Source organism: Leptonychotes weddellii, chromosome 4 (assembly GCF_054177405.1).
Source record: "Leptonychotes weddellii isolate Sample4059 chromosome 4, ASM5417740v2, whole genome shotgun sequence".
NCBI classification, from domain to species: domain Eukaryota; kingdom Metazoa; phylum Chordata; class Mammalia; order Carnivora; family Phocidae; genus Leptonychotes; species Leptonychotes weddellii.
In genome coordinates, this window is record NC_138372.1 from 148,000,351 (window position 1) to 148,019,131 (window position 18,781).

An 18,781-nucleotide genomic window follows, 5' to 3' on the forward strand; every position below is an offset into this window, starting at 1 on the left:
GCTTTAAATGGTAATGACTTTCAGCAAAATAATATCCATTGCATAACATTAATATTTATTCATATGAAATTTATCAACTTCATAACTTTCTTGGGTTTAACTATAAATATCCTTCAATTTTATAAATGGATAAGAGCTATCAGCAAGACATATTTATATCTAGTTTTGTGTTGTGAATTTTGAAGTGGTACTATATAAAAACAATATATTATTATGGGTTCATGAGAATATCAATGCCTTTTAGGAATTAAAAACACTGGCAAATTCATATTTATGACAAAATGAAGTCATTATCTTTAATACTGAAATACATAAATATTTGAGTATATTGGAAATTATAATTTTAAGACTTCTAAGAAATTTAGGTGAATGCTTTAGCTGGTCATATTGTAAATATTTATCCATTAGTTTAGCAAATATTATTTAAATATGTCTATGGTTCAGAAGCTGTTCTAGGCACTGGGAATGCAGCATGAACTAGACCCACCCAGTCCTTACCTCAGAGAGGTAAATTTTATAGGACAAGCCACAGGGCTAGTGATTACAAATGCAGGAAAAGTACAGAGTACAATGGTGAGTTATAAAAGAAAAACCTAACTTTCTTTGAGGTGACAATTTAAACTAAAATTTCAAAAGGGACTTAGAATGATCTGGTTGAAAGGATGGAAGGAATGGTTCATAAACGTAGCTTCAAGTAAGAAAAGAACATGATATGTTTGGCCAACTACAAGAATTTCTGTTTGGCCAAAAAAATATAGAGTGACTGTGAGAGTCATACAGGATGAATTTGGAGATATGGACAAAAGCCAGATCATGGAATCTCCTGTGGGTTATCACCAAATCTTGGTTTTATTCCTAAGATCATGGAGAAGCCATTGGAAGCTTCAAAGCACTGGTGTGATGTGATCAGGTTTTAAAGGCAATTCTGACTACATTGTAGAGCATGGAATAGAAGAACAAAAGCTAATTTGTTTTCTCTAAAATAGCTAGAAAAAAATAAGAAATTAGTTCTGCATTATGTTCATTGACTCATTCAAAATGTCAGTTAAATGACTACTGTCTGCATATACCCTGTAACTCTTTGAGTATCTAATCAGCTACGAGCTTTACAAAATTTTCCTTGTACCACCAGATTGATTTCTCTATTTCTTCCACTCTATCTCAGTCTCTTGAAGGAGGGGGTCATCTATTATCTTTATTTTCTAGAACACATCCTGGTACTCAGTAGGCATCCCAGGCATGTCTGGTAAGCTGGAATTATTTTTATAAAGAATACTGCTTTGATGTCAGCCGATTCCAATTTGGAAATTTGGCCCTGCTAAGAGTCAAGTTTTCAAAGTCTATTGTATGTCTGAAAATATAGCTAAATATTGAGTGTTTTCAAAAACAATATTATTGACATAGGATAATAGGTCTCTTTTATTTCTAACATTTTTTACCTAAAATGTTAAAAGTTTGTGTCTCAAATGTAATAACTAGATATCTGAAATCACTGAAACAGTTGATTACTGAAGAAGAGTCAGAAGAACCAATTCTAATTAATACAGAGATTTGATAAAAGTATAATAATTTCAGTCACTGAAAAAATAATGTACCATTTAGAATGTTTTCCATACACATAACTTAAACATAAATGAGAAATATTTATTTCAAAAGTAGATGGCACTACCAAATGGCTATTATATTCAGAAACACTATTTTAGAAAGAATATGGGAAAGGATGAAACATGTATTAGCTCTAAAAGAGAGTTAGGAGATTATGACAATTGAGAAAATTTGAGCATTGATTTAGAATTTATCAAGGAAGTAATATGCTTAATATGCTTATGAATGTGGTTCAAAATATTAGATTGAGTAATTTTCAAATCATTTTATTGAGTAACTGACTACTACTATTCTTTTTCCAAAATGAATTATTTTTCCCAGTTTTATAAAATATTAATTTGTAACCCCAGAGTTTCTCATATCACTTGTTAGCAAACTTTGACTAAAGCAGTATTTGTATTATTCCTTGATTTATATAATAAACTTATGTTTGAGAATTACCTGTCTTTTATTCAATGGGTTACAGAGGAGTTTGTCAATGTTAGCTCATGCAATTTTCCGAAGAGAGTGAAAAAACTGAAAAGAGGGTTTTTCCCTAATGTTCTAATAATATTTACACTTTTTAAATTTCCTGGTACTAAGAAAAAGTTTCTACTTGATTAAGCAAATCATAAATTTTATCATGACTCCTATATTCTTAGCAGTGGAAATATGGTAAGAAAGTGAATAGAGAAGCAAGGTGATGTTGATTTAATTCTTTAAAGGAGACTACTACATGTTAAGAATTCATTTTAGGATGCTTATTAAAGAAAACTAAAGTACCTTCAGTATGGATTTTGATGGAAATGAGCTTCTGAGATATCTTCTGTATGATTTTCAACCAACTTATGGAAAGTTGTCTTGATTTTTCTCCTTCGTGTACACTAAGTACAGAATGCTTTCCATTACTTACATCATGCTCTGTATAAACCATGCCCAACCATGCTACATAAACCATAACCAGTTTGGAGAATATATGATGATGAGTTGGAAATAGAGTTGGAGTAGGTATTTTGTACTTGAAACATGTTCAATTAATATTTCCACCAAAGCATATATCGATATAAATGAAGTCCTTTTATTTATGACTCTACACTGATTTTTTTTTTCATGAACTGCTCAATGAAACTTGCTACCAAGAAACAGAAAAATACTCTTGCTACACTTCCTAATTTTGTAAAAGGTAGGCTTATGTTAATTAACTAGAAAATTACCAACATATGATTTGGCCTTTTTTCTATAAAAATTAGAAAGTTAATGGATATTTAAATTTGGATCCATAATCTCAATGAATAGCTGTTACCTCTTCAAAATGAGAAATCTCAGTACAATGATATAGCTCAGACGATAGGTAATTTAGATATAGAAGAGCAAGCTTTATAAAATAATCACCAGATAGAACGTTTCCATTTTGCCCAAATTATCTATTTTCTTAATTGTTAAATAGCATCTGTGTAACATAAAAATTTCATGCAAATACTGAAAATTACTACATAGGATAAATCATCAATGTGTAAATATGTCACACTTATTAATAGAAACTGGCTATTTTATTTTCAAATTATCTCGACATAACTGGCATGTAATATGCAATAGGTATTTAGTACTTGTTTTTATTATTCCTTTTATGCTTTCTTTTCTTTCTACTTTACCCCCACCCCCACCCAATGTTTGTATTTCACTTTTTTTTTTTTAATTTTTGTGCTTTCAAATTATTCACACTTTGGCTATTACTATCTATATTTTTCAGCTACTTTAAACTTTTTCTTTTGCTTCCTACATCTTGGCTCTCTTTCAGCTCATTCTCTAATTAGAATCATTACCAAAATATAGCTTTGGCTGTAACTAAATGGGCACAAGTAAAATAACATCCAATACCTCTATGAGTAACAACTGCAAGCTCTTTAGTTCTTTCTATCTGTTCAGCATTTCTTGGTCTTCTCCTTGTACTTTGTGTATCTGCTTGATGAGGAGAGAGCCCGTCCTCGGACGTGTTCGGGTCCAGACCTGAATTTCTGAGATTCGTAACTTGCACCCGCTGTTCCTCGGAAAGTCTATGGATGGTGACAGCTGTAACACTGGATACAGTAACATCTGCAGATGTGCTAGCAACAGCAAAAGCACCAGTGGTAGTCCTGTTATGCTCCTCTAACTCACCAGTGGAGGTAGTGTGGGCCAATGTAGAAGAACCTGTGGGACACAGTAGCACTAGATGCTAACTTTTTCTTTTAAATTTTATTTTTTCTGATAAGTTTAATAAATTATATTCCCTTCTATTACCTTAAGGATAATCAACATGAAGAGGCAAAACACAAACAGGCCACTAGAATGTGAAGTAACCAGATCGTATGATTGATCGCTTTGTATCAATCAACCTGTGAATAGATATCACACACAAATATATCACATTTTTAACTGTAACACATTAGGGGGGGGAAAGGCAAAATTGTAAACCCTTTATGTGGTCCTGAATCAATCTTCTTTGTTATTTATCTACAGATGAATATTAGCAACGAATGCCTGGCAAGTGACAAATTTTGACAGAATGGGTAACTGTGTAACCACACTTTTCCCAAAAGTATGCTTTGAATAGTCTGTGCCATATCTCTTCATAATTTCTGGGAAAAATATCAAACATTTCTATTTTAAGGTAAGCAAATGAAGGAGAATTTAAAATCAAAGCCAAAATTAAAACAAAATGATTAAAAAAATAAAACTCTGAAGTAACTATTCTATGTAAATGTCTATCTTAACCTTGCTTGCCAGAAAACAGCCACATGATAAAATATTCAATGTCATGAGCTATACATGCTTTAGACTTTAGTGGATTGTTTTTGGAAGCTGGGTAATATTTTTCACTGTTTTAAAGTAAAAGTTGAGATTAACCAATTTTCAACTAATTAAAAGTAAACAATCATATTTAGAAATGATTGAAATTAACTAATAGCTTGGAACTTTTATTCATGCAAAACTAACTTTAATAAATGGTTGAGAATATCCAAATATCTCATAAGCATTTCATGGCATATATTTCTCTACATTCTTAACCTTATTAAGGTTTCACAGTATTTTAAAAATAGATTTTAAGGTGCCAAATTAGGGTTTTCTTTTTCTTTTCACTTAAACCTTCTTAAGAGATTGTCCATGGTAGTACATAATTCTTACAAAATGAAAAAAGTAACCTTATAATAGAAGTATGAAATGGAATGAAGATATATTAAAAAAGATCTTGACATCTAAAATGCTTAACAAGAAAAAAATACTGAATTTTGGAAGTACAGCTACTAATTAAGAATAATCATCAGGTCCTGGTTAGAAAACTTCTGAGTATTTTTTAAGGCCAATGAGTGGTTTGCTTTCATATACTTGCCTTCTCAATAAACTGCATCTTGAGCTCCTATCCACAAAATATAATTAGATATTATAAACAAAAAGGCATAGGAATATTTTAACCATTCTGCAAGAGGAAAATAATTTAGCCACTTAATGTGGTTTGGGCATGCTCTGCTTTTTTTTTTTTTTTTTTTCCCCTCTTGTGTTGCAGGCAGGTGGCTAGTAGGGCCAGTAATTCTGATTTCTGCTTTAAAGCCAAAAAGGAAGTCAAACATGGGGTTCTCTCATTCATAAGCAAACAAAGGGACACATGACTGCTACTAATTTTGCCAGCCTAAATTGTTTTACCTTGGTTAATTTGATTGAAAAATTCAAAAGAATTAAATTATTGTATTTTGAGGGAACCAAAGGTAAATGAGGTATGACAATTATGAGATTATTTTAAAGACCTTTAATATACTCTGAAACATCAGTCAGGAAGAAGTTGCTATTGAATATTTATCCAAGTCATTTTGTGAAGATTATGATCTCCTAAATCCAAGTTGATTATGCAAATTGGCCAGTAACATTTACTAAGCTAATATTTAGTAAGATTTTTCTTTAATCACATGATTAAGCAATAACTATGCTTATAATACTAACATTTAGTAATTAACCTCATGGTAAATCAGACATTTGAAATGCCCATGTGCTTATTACTATAAAAACAATCACTTGATCCATATTATCACCTGGGGAATTTAACTGAACCTTCCACTTTAGAAAGGAAGTATAAAATCAGGGAGGATGAAAAACTAATACTTTAAAACTTTGCGTAACTGTATCATAATTTCCAGAATTTAAATTTTATTTTAAAAGAGGAAACCACTTAACTATAAACATATGTTGCAAAATACAATCTAAAAGTATGAAAAAGAATTTGTACTCTATCTCAAATCTCAATGTTCTAACCTTACTCCACTGGATAGCTATTTATTATATTCCATCACTGAAGTCATTACAGTTAATCACAAATAATCTCTTGTGTTTGGGTCAGTAATTCTGGAATAATTATTGGGAATGTGTCTAGGTTTCTTCTGTAACTAATCCAAGACCTATAGACCAATTCCAAACACACATTTTCTTGAAGACAACAAGATAAATACACGTCTTGACCAAATTTGAGAGTTAAAACTGATCTTTCTTAGCCTTTAGATCCAGGATTTGCTAGCAATTCCAGACCTAAAATCTTCAGTAATAGAACTCCACTTCTGATTAACGGTGGTGGTGATTCAGTACTATCCTCTTAGCCTGAATGCAGAACAGGGTGGAGTGTTGGAATAAAGGATTGAAAAACCAACTTATCTAACAACCATAGTCCAACCAGATATATATTTCAACCAGATATTTTGCTAACTAGTTCCTATGTTTTATGTATATTTTGTGTTCCTATTCTTTCTTCCCCATACTAGAATGCAAGCTCCTTGAAGGCTGAGATTTTTGTTATTTTTTCTATTCACTGCTGAATACCTAGCATCTAGAACGGTGTCTGGTACACAGTAGATGCTCAAGAAATATTCATCAAAAGAAAGAATAAATGAATAAAGTTAGTAATAATGTTAAAATAATATTAACAATAATAATAAAGAGAATAAATTTCACAAATGAAATATGATCATAATTTTTACCCTGGCAAAGTCATATTTCCAACATATAATGAAGAGAAATTCCAAAGAGGAGAACTGACAATTTTGTTTTTAACTTTCAAAGACATCATTTTGAAAAAGTGTGGATTCTGAAGATTTATTTGCATAAGTGAGAGTTACTTGAAGATTTGTGTCATAATTCCCAATCCTTAAAAGTATACAGTGTTCATGTGAAATGGGTTTACTTAGAATGTTCAAATTTCTGTAGAGTGAAAAGTAATCATATCTTATAATGGTAGGAGACAGAAGTGCATCTAAATGTAGTTAAATGTTTGATATATAAAATGGAATAACTTCTATAAAAAGTAACATTGATTTCCTTTATAAGGCAAAAATATCATCCATCACCACACAGTTATATATTATATAATGATTTTATCTAAAATGTAGACCAATTTAGAATACTGGTTTTGGTACCACTTTAAATTGGTAGTGTGTGAAACACAGATTTTTAAATTGTCAGAATGCACCATTTACCATTTAACAGTTTAAAAACATTCAACATTTTTGCATACATAACTGTTTTATGAGGTAATTGCCAATGTTGGAAAAAGCCTTAGGATTATGTATAGCAACAATTCATTATTAAGTACATTATATAGCTAATCCAATATTAAAAGATATTTTGTTTTCTTTCAAGAATTTAAGTATGCTACACAATTAAGTAAACATTATTTTTAATAGCACAGTACTAAATGTATATGTTACACAATATACAACCCAAATTAAAGAATAAAATGTACATTCAGAAAATCCATTCCTCGTTTGAAATCAAATTATGTATACAAGATGTGTTTTTCACAATTAGATTATCCTGCCATTAAATTGCTTGCGATATATTTAAAAATTAGATGTTTACAATATAAACACAGGTCTAATGTATATTTTATTAATATTCCTTAATAAAACATTTCTCAATATAACAAAAATAAAATGAAATGGTTTACATATATAAGCATGCTTCTATAAATCATAACTATATGTCATCTTTGGAACTATGATAATGGAAAATGACATATGTTACACATATAAATTGGCAAATTTATTTAACAGTAATCCTTACAATATTAAATTTGGACTATATTATGTATTATAATGAAAATAATGTTTTTGAAGGCTTTCTTATTCAACAATATATCTTCAAGAGACTAAGCATAATTCATATAAAGCCATTTATAAATGTGTCATTTAGAAAGTGTAACAAATGAAAACTCATTTCATAATTGAATTTTAATCTATGACCAAATTTTTAGCCTGACAGATTCTTTAAACAATTTTGTGCCACTCTGCTTTGTAATTATTGTTTAATTCGTCACAGAACTGAAGAACAGAATATGTTACTAGAGATATGAGTGGATGGCCCAATATGTACACAGCTACATAAGTACATGTTAAAGATAATTACATATTCAAAGAAGTGGCTTTTAGATATTTATGTTTGGCATGTTATTTTATACACAAAATATATTCTGTTCCATTAATTTTAGTATTTCAAGTGAAACATTTGAATGAAAGTTTTAACAAAATAATTCTAAGTGAATAATTTTGTGGCATTACGATATATAATGAAGAAAAATGCAATAAACATTTAACATGAAAACATGCAAAAGGAAAAATATACAAAATAACATCAAAATAAAATCTAAATACAACTAATGCAACAACTCTATTTGAGCCATTATTTAGATATTCTATAAATTTTAACATATGTAATCTAATGTATATGTTGTAGTTCTTCTTCTATTTACTATTACTTGGGTGAAACTTAAAGAAACATGTAAATAAGTGAGGTAACTTTTGAAAACTAATTGCAGCATATGGGAATGAGGTAAAACAAAGCCATTGCTTTGTTACATGCTATAATTTTTAGGAAGCATATTCTGGTTGGGTACATAACTTAGGTATTTTGCACATTAAACATTATTAATTCCAGTATGCTAAAATCTATATAGCTTCATATTTTTCAGTACAAATTAATGGATGTGTTTGTACTTTGAATATTCAACTTAGAGAAGAGATGGATAAACTGAAATAGAAAGTAGCTTTTAAAGTGTAAAAGAAATATAAATAATCTACTTTGATTAACTGTTACCTAGTATAAAATTGAGTCTCTGACTAGGAGAATTTTAAGTGAAACAATTCTGAAAAAAAAAAAATAGTTTGTAATTTAGTTTTAAGGAACAGGTCTATATTAGTCTTATAGTTTTTATTTTAGATTAAAATGTTATATTTATGTTGAAACTACATAAGATTATGATATATAAGATGCACCTCTGAGGAAAAAAAAAAAATTCTACCAATTCAACTATGACATGACAATGCAAAAACCCTGCCTACTGCATTCAGATTTCTGAAATGTTAAAATGTGAAAAGATATTGATCTTCACAGAGTTCAAAAGAAATCAGTAATTCAAGTAACAGATTTTCTATGATCACAAATTAATTTAATTAGGTGTGTACTAATTTAAAAATAGAACTGAAACCTTAAATATAAATAGTCTTTCTGAATTGAATATGTATTTATGTTTCTATTTATATCATATATTTCTATTCAAATTTCTGAGCATTAAATAGGGAAGTTAATATTAAATTTTGCAAATGGATTTGTTATTATCAGGTACAAGAGATCAGCCTGATTTAATATGCAAAGTGAGTGAATAAATATTTGCAATCTAAGCTGAAACTAATGATAGCAAGATTTAATGACACATCTACTAAATTCGCACTTACTGTGAGTAAATAATCAATTATAAAACAAATATTCAACAAGATATTTACTAATGCCAAGTTGTTTACATGCGAGATAAAAATCCCATATTCTGAATTATTTAAAATGTTGATAAATCCACATGCCAAGCAACCATAAATACCTTTATCTAAATGAAATACAGAAAGTATCAAAAGTTTTAGAAAGTATATGGAGGGTACTGTATAGGGCAAACATGACAAAAACCATATATAAAAAATATATATATGATAAATATATATTTATAACATATATATTATAAATGTCTGAATGTTATACTAAATATCATCACAGTTCTGTTATAAAAATGTGAGAGAATAGACATCTCATTTCTTAGTACTAAAAATAAAGAGCCTGCTAGGGAAAACTTTTAGAGAGTTGTAAGAGTCTTGAAAATATTCTCTCTCTTAAAGGACCATTTCTTGTTTCACCTAGTTGATTAAAATAAAGTTGCAGAATCAAGCTTTCTCATCATGTATTCCTTTTCAAACACTTTGGAAGTCTCCACTATTTATACTGGTGGATCCTAGGGGTCATTTTTTAATGTGCCCAACCACAAACACACACACCACTTGTAGGAATAAATATCCACAAAATACAAACTGAAGTCTTTAGCGTAACGAAGCATAATGTTCTTCCATAAAGGTAACAATACTGACAATAAAACTTAAAGATCTGGGTTTCAAAATAAAACTGATGTCACCCTTTTCACATTTCATGAGAATATGAGAAAGGGACAGATTGCACCTCCACGTCTTTCTAAAACCATCTCCTACAATCTTGCATTTTTAGGATTCTCTTGCAGCAGCAGCTCTTATCTCTCAACTAAAATAGAAGTATTTCTCATTCAACAAACAAAATGTAACTTAACACACCCTTGTTTAATTTCCTTCCACACCAAATCTTGTGGAATAGCTGCCAGGTACCTTGGAAGATATAAAATTGCTATTAAGAAAAATGAGTACCAGTATCTTTTATTCCAAAGTGTTGCATCAGGAATTCCTTCACTTTCAGGGTCTTGCTGTCTCTGATAATTGATATGTATCAGTAACTTTTTGAAAGTAGGAAGCATATCTCAAATGGATGCAACCCCACTTCCCCTTGCATGTTTATTGAGTATGAGAGAAGAATGAATAGGGCTAAACGTACTACTTATTTCTAAAAAAGAAATAAATCTTTTACTTTATGTCAATGACTATTTATTGAGTGTTAAGTGTATTTTTAAGGATATCAATATAAGAAATAGAACCTGTCCAGATAAAACCCCTCCATTATAATATAACTGTAATTGATATGGCATATGATAGAAGAGAAGGAAAAGAGAGGAAGAAACATCCAAGAATATATAAATCACTCCTTCATTTGTGTTTTCTCAAATGGGGGTAGCATTGCCCTTCTCTTCTATTCTCCAGCACTCTTTTCACCCCTCAGAAAATATCTTATAGTGGTGATATTTGGCATTGTGAAGGAGAAAGGAAAGAAGTAAGGGAAAAGAACTGGCGAAGTTACCCTTTCTATCCATCATGGTTAAAAGGAAAAATAAGAGGCTTTATTCTGACCCCATCCATCAATTCCCTGAGTCCTTCTCACCTTGACTATTTGACTGTATCTATGTTTACCCTCTATTTCTTCTACAATGGCCTCTAGTTTGTGGAAGGCGGATGTTCTTCATTTTTCATCAATTTTAAGTGTTCCTCTTTTTCTAAAGCCTGAAGTACAAAGTTTACATAACACTGGTTTTGTGTATGTGGTATGATTTGAAAGGAACCAAGGACATATCCTTTACCCCAACATTTTTTTCTGTGTACCCAATGGTACTGAAAGATGCTCTTTGGGATTAGGTATGGTCCTCTTAAGATTTTCCCCTTAAAACCACACAAATAACTTTATGGTTGAGAGAACACCCATCCTAGACTAAATGCTTAACTATTCATTTTGAATTAGTTTAAAGTCTTCTCCTCAAAATAAGTAATAGGGACACTTTGACAAATACGTTCTTGAGGAGTATGAAGCCTGCAATAGATCAGTGAATGCTCCTGGTTGAGGCATTTACCATAAATTGATACCTGGTCCCATGTGATTGTTATATGATTGTAAGATATGGGTTCATTACTAACAAGTGGGGTGTAAGGGAGGTGTGGGTGGGTAGGAAAGGGCTGACATAATGAAGGAAAGACTATTACAGTGTTGATCACTGAAAGGTTGCTGAGCAACTGGTGAGTATCTGCATAAATATGTTAAAGTAGAGCAGCCTAATAAGAAACTGAAGCCAAGAAAGGTTTAATTTTCCTGCATCATACACTCTGTAAGCCACTTTTTATTCTATAGCAGCTAATTAATTAGTAGCAGAAGTGATTTGCTTGAAAATAAATGCCAATCTTTGCTGAGAAACGTAGCACGCTGGAGGAAAAAAAAGAAAACAACCTTCAGAAATAGTAAGTACCTGTAGAGTTTATCTTCAAAGGCTATCATTAATCAGAAAGGCACATATGTTACACATTATATATTGGGGTATTATGTATAATTATCTGTTAAGATATTTAAAATATATATTACCATATTGAGAGGTAAATTTTTATATTCCTTCATGTAATTACTCTGCCAAGTTCCTGTTTTTAATTTTTTCACCAAGAATACATTTTATTTCAAGACACTATGCAAACACTATCTTTTACTATCATCAATAAAATAAAGGTATGAATATTATAATAAGGATGGCTGAAATTTACATTTATACTTGGCTTCAAATATGTTTTGGGTCTTTAATTTATTTATGGAAACAGATGTGTTAAAATTGAGAGATAAAATGTGGACATCTGACTGAGGAGGATCTCAAAAATCATCTATTCTGGGGCGCCTGGATGGCTCAGTCGTTGGGCGTCTGCCTTCGGCTCGGGTCATGATCCCGGGGTCCTGGGATCGAGCCCCGCGTCGGGCTCCTTGCTCGGCGGGGAGTCTGCTTCTCCCTCTCCCTCTGCCTGCTGTTCTGCCTACCTGTGCTCTCTCTCTCTCTGTCAAATAAATAAATAAAATCTTTAAAAAAAAAAAAAATCATCTATTCTAACATTGTGACATCTGGCCAACTCTCTTCGACACTTTCTAATCACGGAGGAGAAAGTTTGATCCTCTGGGTGATACATATCAGAAGGTTAATTAGAGCTTCCCTCAATCAAATCTTCCCTGGGGAAGAGAAACATAAATTTGTATTTTAAATACAAAGGAATCCCATCTTTTTTAGAGCAGAAGTTACTTGGAAAAATGGGAAAAATTAGAGCAAAATATGAACAAATATATTCAGCAAGGGACTTGTGCTTTTACATTTTTTGTAGATGTTGGAAAAATAAACTTTATCTCATAATTATTCTAGAGAAAGCAAATATTATTTACTTAATGAATCTTTTTTTTTTAGAAACCTGGATTTTTTATTTTATTATTTTATTTTTTATAAAGATTTCTTTTATTTATTTGACAGAGACAGAGAAAGGGAGAGCACAGGCAGGGGGAGTGGCAGGCAGAGGGAAAGGCAGGCTCCCTGCTGAGGAAGAAGCTCAACGTGGGGCTCGATCCCAGGACCCCGGGACCATGACCCGAGCCGAAGGCAGCCGCTTAACCAACTGAGCGACCCAGGCGACCCTACTTAATGAATTTTTCTATTCTTCATCATTTCTACACTGAAGAAAGAAAGTGAGGATTTTTCCTTTTCTATGTTGCAGTTGCATTTCAAATATCTGACTTTAAAACCTGAGACAGTCCATCTTCCTCTTTTGTATTTCACAAACATGAATTAAATAACTACTGTGCCTTAAGCACAAATACATCCCCCCAACACACAAACACCCACACACTTTCTCTCTCTCTCTCTCTCACGTATCCCCATCCCTGTCTTACAAGTAAACTGTCATGAATTTAAAAAATCAGAGCCATTGTAATATGTTCAATGAAAGATACATAGAGAACTATGAAAATACACCTGGAAAGCCCTTAGCTATCCTTCCAAAATAGGACAGACTTTCTAGTGGAAAAGACATTGGAATTGAGTCTAAAGGATGAGCAGATTTCATCCAGTGCATGAGGAATCAACGAACCTAGTCAGAGGTAACAGCTTAGAAAAAAAAGGTGTGGTAGGGGAAAATACAAGACATACTCAGACAATTGCAAATTATTTGGTATGGCAGGAATGAAGAGAGAGTGGTAGCAGATTTGGTAGACAGAGACCAATGCTTGAAAGCCAAAAAATTTTGACTGGAAAAGGACGCTTGAAAAGATAAGGCATCAATGAGAATATTAAGCAGAAGACTGATATGACAAGATTGTCACTTTAGGATTGTAAGGATTGTAATTGCTGTCATGTGGACAAGATGTTAGAGCTATATGGACGAAAGGCAGGGCAAATATTTAGCTGACTCCACCATATGGCTATATAAGTACCTTGAAATAGGTTAGATTTAGTAAATAAAAACATAGGACACTCACTTGAATTTGAATTTCAGATAAACATTTTTTTTTTTCCTGTAAGTATATCCTATGCAACACTTGGGACGATTTATAATAAAAACTATTCACTGTTTATCTAAAATTCAAATTCAACCAGGAATCCTGGATATTATCTGGAAACCTACGTTGAAAGCAATTCAGTCTTACAAACTCTGAAAATTTTCTGCATACCACACAAGTAAAAACTATTAACAAATATTGATTCATTTAATGTAATATGCTTTGATTGATCCTATGAAAACTTATGGGATGCAGAGAGTAGGCATGATGACATCACAAGAACATCTAGAGAAAATTCATACAAGCATCTTTTTATAAGATGAAAACTAAAAGAAGAGAAGGCAAGTTGAATGAGGTGTGCTAAGATCTTTCATTCCATTTGTATTTAAATTCTATATTCTGTATTCTATATATTCTATATTCTATATTCTTTTTAGTATTAAAAATAGCTAATAGCTAAAAATAGCTATTTCTTCATTATAAACTATATATTCTATACTTGAAGAAGAAAATAATATTAAGAATTAAATCTATAGATGACTCATACAAAACATTACCAGTTCTCTTATTGATTCAATCCAAAGAAACCTGAATTGAAGATATTTCCAGCAAGAACTTAATGGACTTTGAATTGTATCCAAGCACTAGAAATGGCAATGAATACTGAATAAATATATCATCCTCAAATTATCAAGTTGGCCTTTTTGACCTGTCTTTTCCCATCCTTGCTTTTTTTCAGATGATAGAAAATATAAAATGAAAGAAGAAAATTCAGTTATCTCTCTCTGTCCCATATATATATATATATGAATGTATATATAATGTATATATATATGAATATATATATGTTCTGATATATAGAAACTTATAAGCTCTCTATACGTAGAGAGAGAGTATATATATAGGATATATATATATATATATATTCCTGTAAAACTATATATGTATACCTATTATGTATATCTAATTCTATAGAGAGACGCACATACCCACTATACACACTATACACATACGTATCTATATCCTCTGAATTCTGAAATAGCTTCCTGGAAAAAGATGTTCTATTTGATCAAGATCACATACATTTTAATTGGCAGACTTTCTGGTGAAAAAGATTAATTAAAGCAAAGGAAGGTTTCTTACCCATTAAAGTGGTTTTAAATATCTAAAAATTTTGTATCTAACCAGATGATTTTGGCATATTGTAATTGCAAAGGTGATAATATGAGTATCCAAATGTTTTTCTGAAGTATATTCTTAATTTTTATAAATTTTATAAGGTGATAGAAACTTGCTCTTCTCACTTGTGGGATGGTATCTTTGTATCTCCCCAAATTTCTGAACAGAGTTGATTAAGACACTACAAACATATTTGGCATTCCAATATGTTTACTTTAAGTGACTAGATAACAGAACTATTTAAACAAACATGTTATAAAGAGCAACACCATTTACTGAGTACTAATTATGTTTTAGACACAGTCATAATTAGTTTATTTCATCCTCAAAAGAACCTGTAAGCTGGGAATATTAAAACTCAAAGCAGCTTCAAACATAAACTGACTCACTTTGCTAGTAAGCGGGAAGCTGGGATTTGGACCTAAATTGTGCAATCCCAAAACCACAATCCTACATCCTGCAAAATCGATACACCTCTATTTATCTTCCTCAATACAATACAGCATGTAAACACTTGTGTCTGAATCAACTTGTAAGTTATTTATTTATGCTTGGTTTTCATTGTATTTCTTCCCCATCACTTGCTTCTCCAACACATGTCTGTTTCTAGGTCCTTCTTGCAATTCCCTTGCCTCAGGGGAGGATGGTTCTGTAGGGCTAAAACGGAAATTTGCTCTAAGATCTCTCCATATCTTTCATTTCCTAACAGTTTAGGCCTCTTCAGGGGATTACATCAAGTGACAGGAGAGGGGAGATGACTGGGGTAGAGGCTAGAGGGCCAAGGAGAGGCAATAAAGATGACATAACACTGCCCCCCCTCCCCCCCTGCACTGAAGGAAAGTGTAAGGGTCCAGGAACCTGGACTCTCACCTTTGGCTAAAATCTCATCTTGGGCTTGTTACACTTTGCTTTCAAGGGAACTGTGGGCTTAAACAACGACTGGGTGCCTTTCTCCCCTTGTCCATACACTGCAAAGGCCCTTTTGATTCTTGTGCAACACAAGGGAAGAAGAAGATGCCATTGTTTCTTCCACCCTCCCTCCAAAGGACCTGAACAGAATTTTCCTCCTTTTATGCACAATGGCAGCTCTCAAATGCATTTGAATTCAAAAAAACAAAGTAACATTCCTTGCCCATTCAAGTCTGTGGATAAATTTTATACCTCTTTCACTTGCAAATACAACCAAAATGCACACCACACCCTAATAGCCTGTCTTGTCATTGTTTTTCATTTCAGCTTGATACATGATGCCCCTGTGTTCTATTTCCTCCTTTAATTATTACAGTTTTTCCCTCATAAAACCATTCTTAGTAACCTAATTTTACTTATCTTTAAAAATTATCTGCTGCTTAATAGCTAAAAGACTCACATTATCATCCCTGAGGCTTCATACCATGTTGCTAAACTGGATCGTTTTTTTTTAAGCATGAACAAAGTTTCTGTAAATTTCTGGGTCTAACTCTTAACTACAAGGACTTCTCCAACCTTCAGAATATTTCATGGAAGGTCTACTTTCTTTTTTTCTCAGTCCCACATAAATCATATTATTCAAGAAGAGTAGATGCTTTCCTATAAGGACTTGCCCTAAAGACCCAGGAATCAATTAGTTTTCAGCAACTATTCCATGCTGATTCAAAGTCCTATTAATCATAGCCTGTAACAATTACCAATCATTTACTTCTAGTAAGTTCCATGATAAACATTTTACATTTAATCTTTGTAACAATCATAGGTGGTAGCTTATAATTCATACAGTCAAGGGTAAATACCTTGATTAAGGGCATTTATTCATATATTCAACTCATGTATTTATTCAACAAGAATTTATTGAGTCCTATTCCATGCCAGGCACTGAATGATCCAGAGGTCAGTAGCAGACAGTATGTTTCCTAAGAGAGATTACATTCAAGTGAAGGAGCCAAGGAATGTACCGATTAATATAATAGCTGGTGGTGAAACACAAAGTGACATTTGAGCTAAAAACCTTAAAAAAATGAAAAAGTGAAACATAAAAATAAAATACCTGATTGATCTGGCACTTTTATTCAGTCAGATTCCTTGGCTTGCATTGTTAATCTTGGTGATATACTGTTTCCTATTCAGTTATGATTTAGGCATTTCACTTTATTTCTCTATAACTATGTTCCATGGTCTCTTGTGCTCCATGTTTCTATGAAATAATATGTATTTTTATTCAAGATAATATATTTTGATAATAAAATTTAAATATGTGCATTCCACATGTCATGAATATTAATAGCATCACTATTTTTGTTTTACTCAAATACACATATTATTATATTTTTTAAAGATTTTATTTATTTATTTGACAGAGAGAGACACAGTGAGAGAGGGAACATAAGCAAGGGGGAGTGGGAGAGGGAGAAGCAGGCTTCCCACAGAGGAGAGAGCCCGATATGGGACTCGATCCCAGGACCCTGGGACCATGACCTGAGCCGAAGGCAGTTGCTTAACAACTGAGCCACCCAGGCGCCCCACATATATATTAGATGTCTACTCTACTAGTCACTGTTACATGATAGGATACAATGGTGAGTTAGAGAGATGGTGTAAGTCGAGAAACAAGAAAAAACTAAAAAAATATGATGACACTATGTTACTGTGTTAGATTAATGTGGCCACAAATTCTTTGCAACTCTTTCTATCAAGAGGTAGAGTCTGTTTCCTCACCTCTTGGATACTGGCTATCTTCATGACTTGCTATGACCAACAGAATATAGCAGAAGTGATACTGTGTGAGTTCTAGAGTCTCAGTTCCAAAAGGCCTTGTAGTTTCCACCTTTGCTCTCTTGGGATAATTCCCTGAGACTGCTGTGTAAGGAAATATGTCTAGCATATTAGAAGATAAAGTGCACAAGCAGGGGAACTGAAGGGCCCCAGCTGACAGTACTGAGTGAGGCCATATTGGGCCTTGCATCCCAGTCAACTCTCCAGCTTAATGCAGCTACCTATGCAGGCCAAGAGGCAGCCTGACAACCAATAAAATTATGAGAAGTCATAAAGAATTATAGTTTTAAACATGTAAGACTTGGGGGAGCTTTTTCAAGCCATGGTTAACTGATACAATAAGTGAAATGCAGACTTTTATAGGAATATATAATAGAAACACTAATCTGGTCTTGGAAGTGACTTAATGAAAAGAAGCTTCCTGAAGGAAATGTTTTAGATTCAAATAAGAAAGATGAATAGGTGAAAAGAGAGGAAAGAGATATAGTCCAGTAGAGTGTGCTACATGTATAAAGGTCAGGAGGCATGAGAGATTTTGTTAGTTTCTAGGAATAAAGATCATTTAATATGTGTAAATCACAGACTGCAAGCAGAGAACCCAAGAATTTAAGCTGAAAATAGGGGGCGGAGCAAGATGGCAGAGGAGTAGGAGATCTGGATTTCGTCTCCTCTCAGGAATTCAGCTGGATAGGGATCAAACCATTCTGAACACCTACAAACTCAACAGGAGATCAAAGAAAAGAATAGCAACAACTCTCTCATCAGAAAAGCGACCACTTTCTGGAAGGTAGGATGTACGGAGAAGTGAATCCGAGGCGATATTCGGGAGGATAGACGGCAGGGGAGGGGCCTCCGTCCGCCGCTTCTGGCAAGTGATAGAACCACGGAGACAAAATCGGAACTTTTAAAAGACTGCTCCGCTGAGGAACGTCACTCTGGTGGCTAAGCGGGGGGTGGAACCCTCCGGGACAGTGTGGTCTCAGGACCCTTGGGGTCACAGAAAGACCGGGGG

General features: G+C 32.7%; 1 protein-coding gene across 2 annotated transcripts in view; it reads right to left on the minus strand.

Annotated features, from left to right (window-relative positions):
* CSMD3 (CUB and Sushi multiple domains 3) overlaps positions 1-18,781 on the minus strand; it is a 1,160,890-nt gene that overhangs the window by 705,237 nt on the left and 436,872 nt on the right. Inside the window, exon 7 of one of the 2 annotated variants that reach the window (XM_081816412.1) lies at positions 3,463-3,774. The exons of the other annotated variant lie outside the window; for it this stretch is intronic. Within the exon in view, the coding sequence (XP_081672538.1) occupies positions 3,463-3,774 (312 nt within the window). The remainder of the gene's footprint in view (positions 1-3,462; positions 3,775-18,781) is intronic. 2 annotated transcript variants of the gene reach the window in all.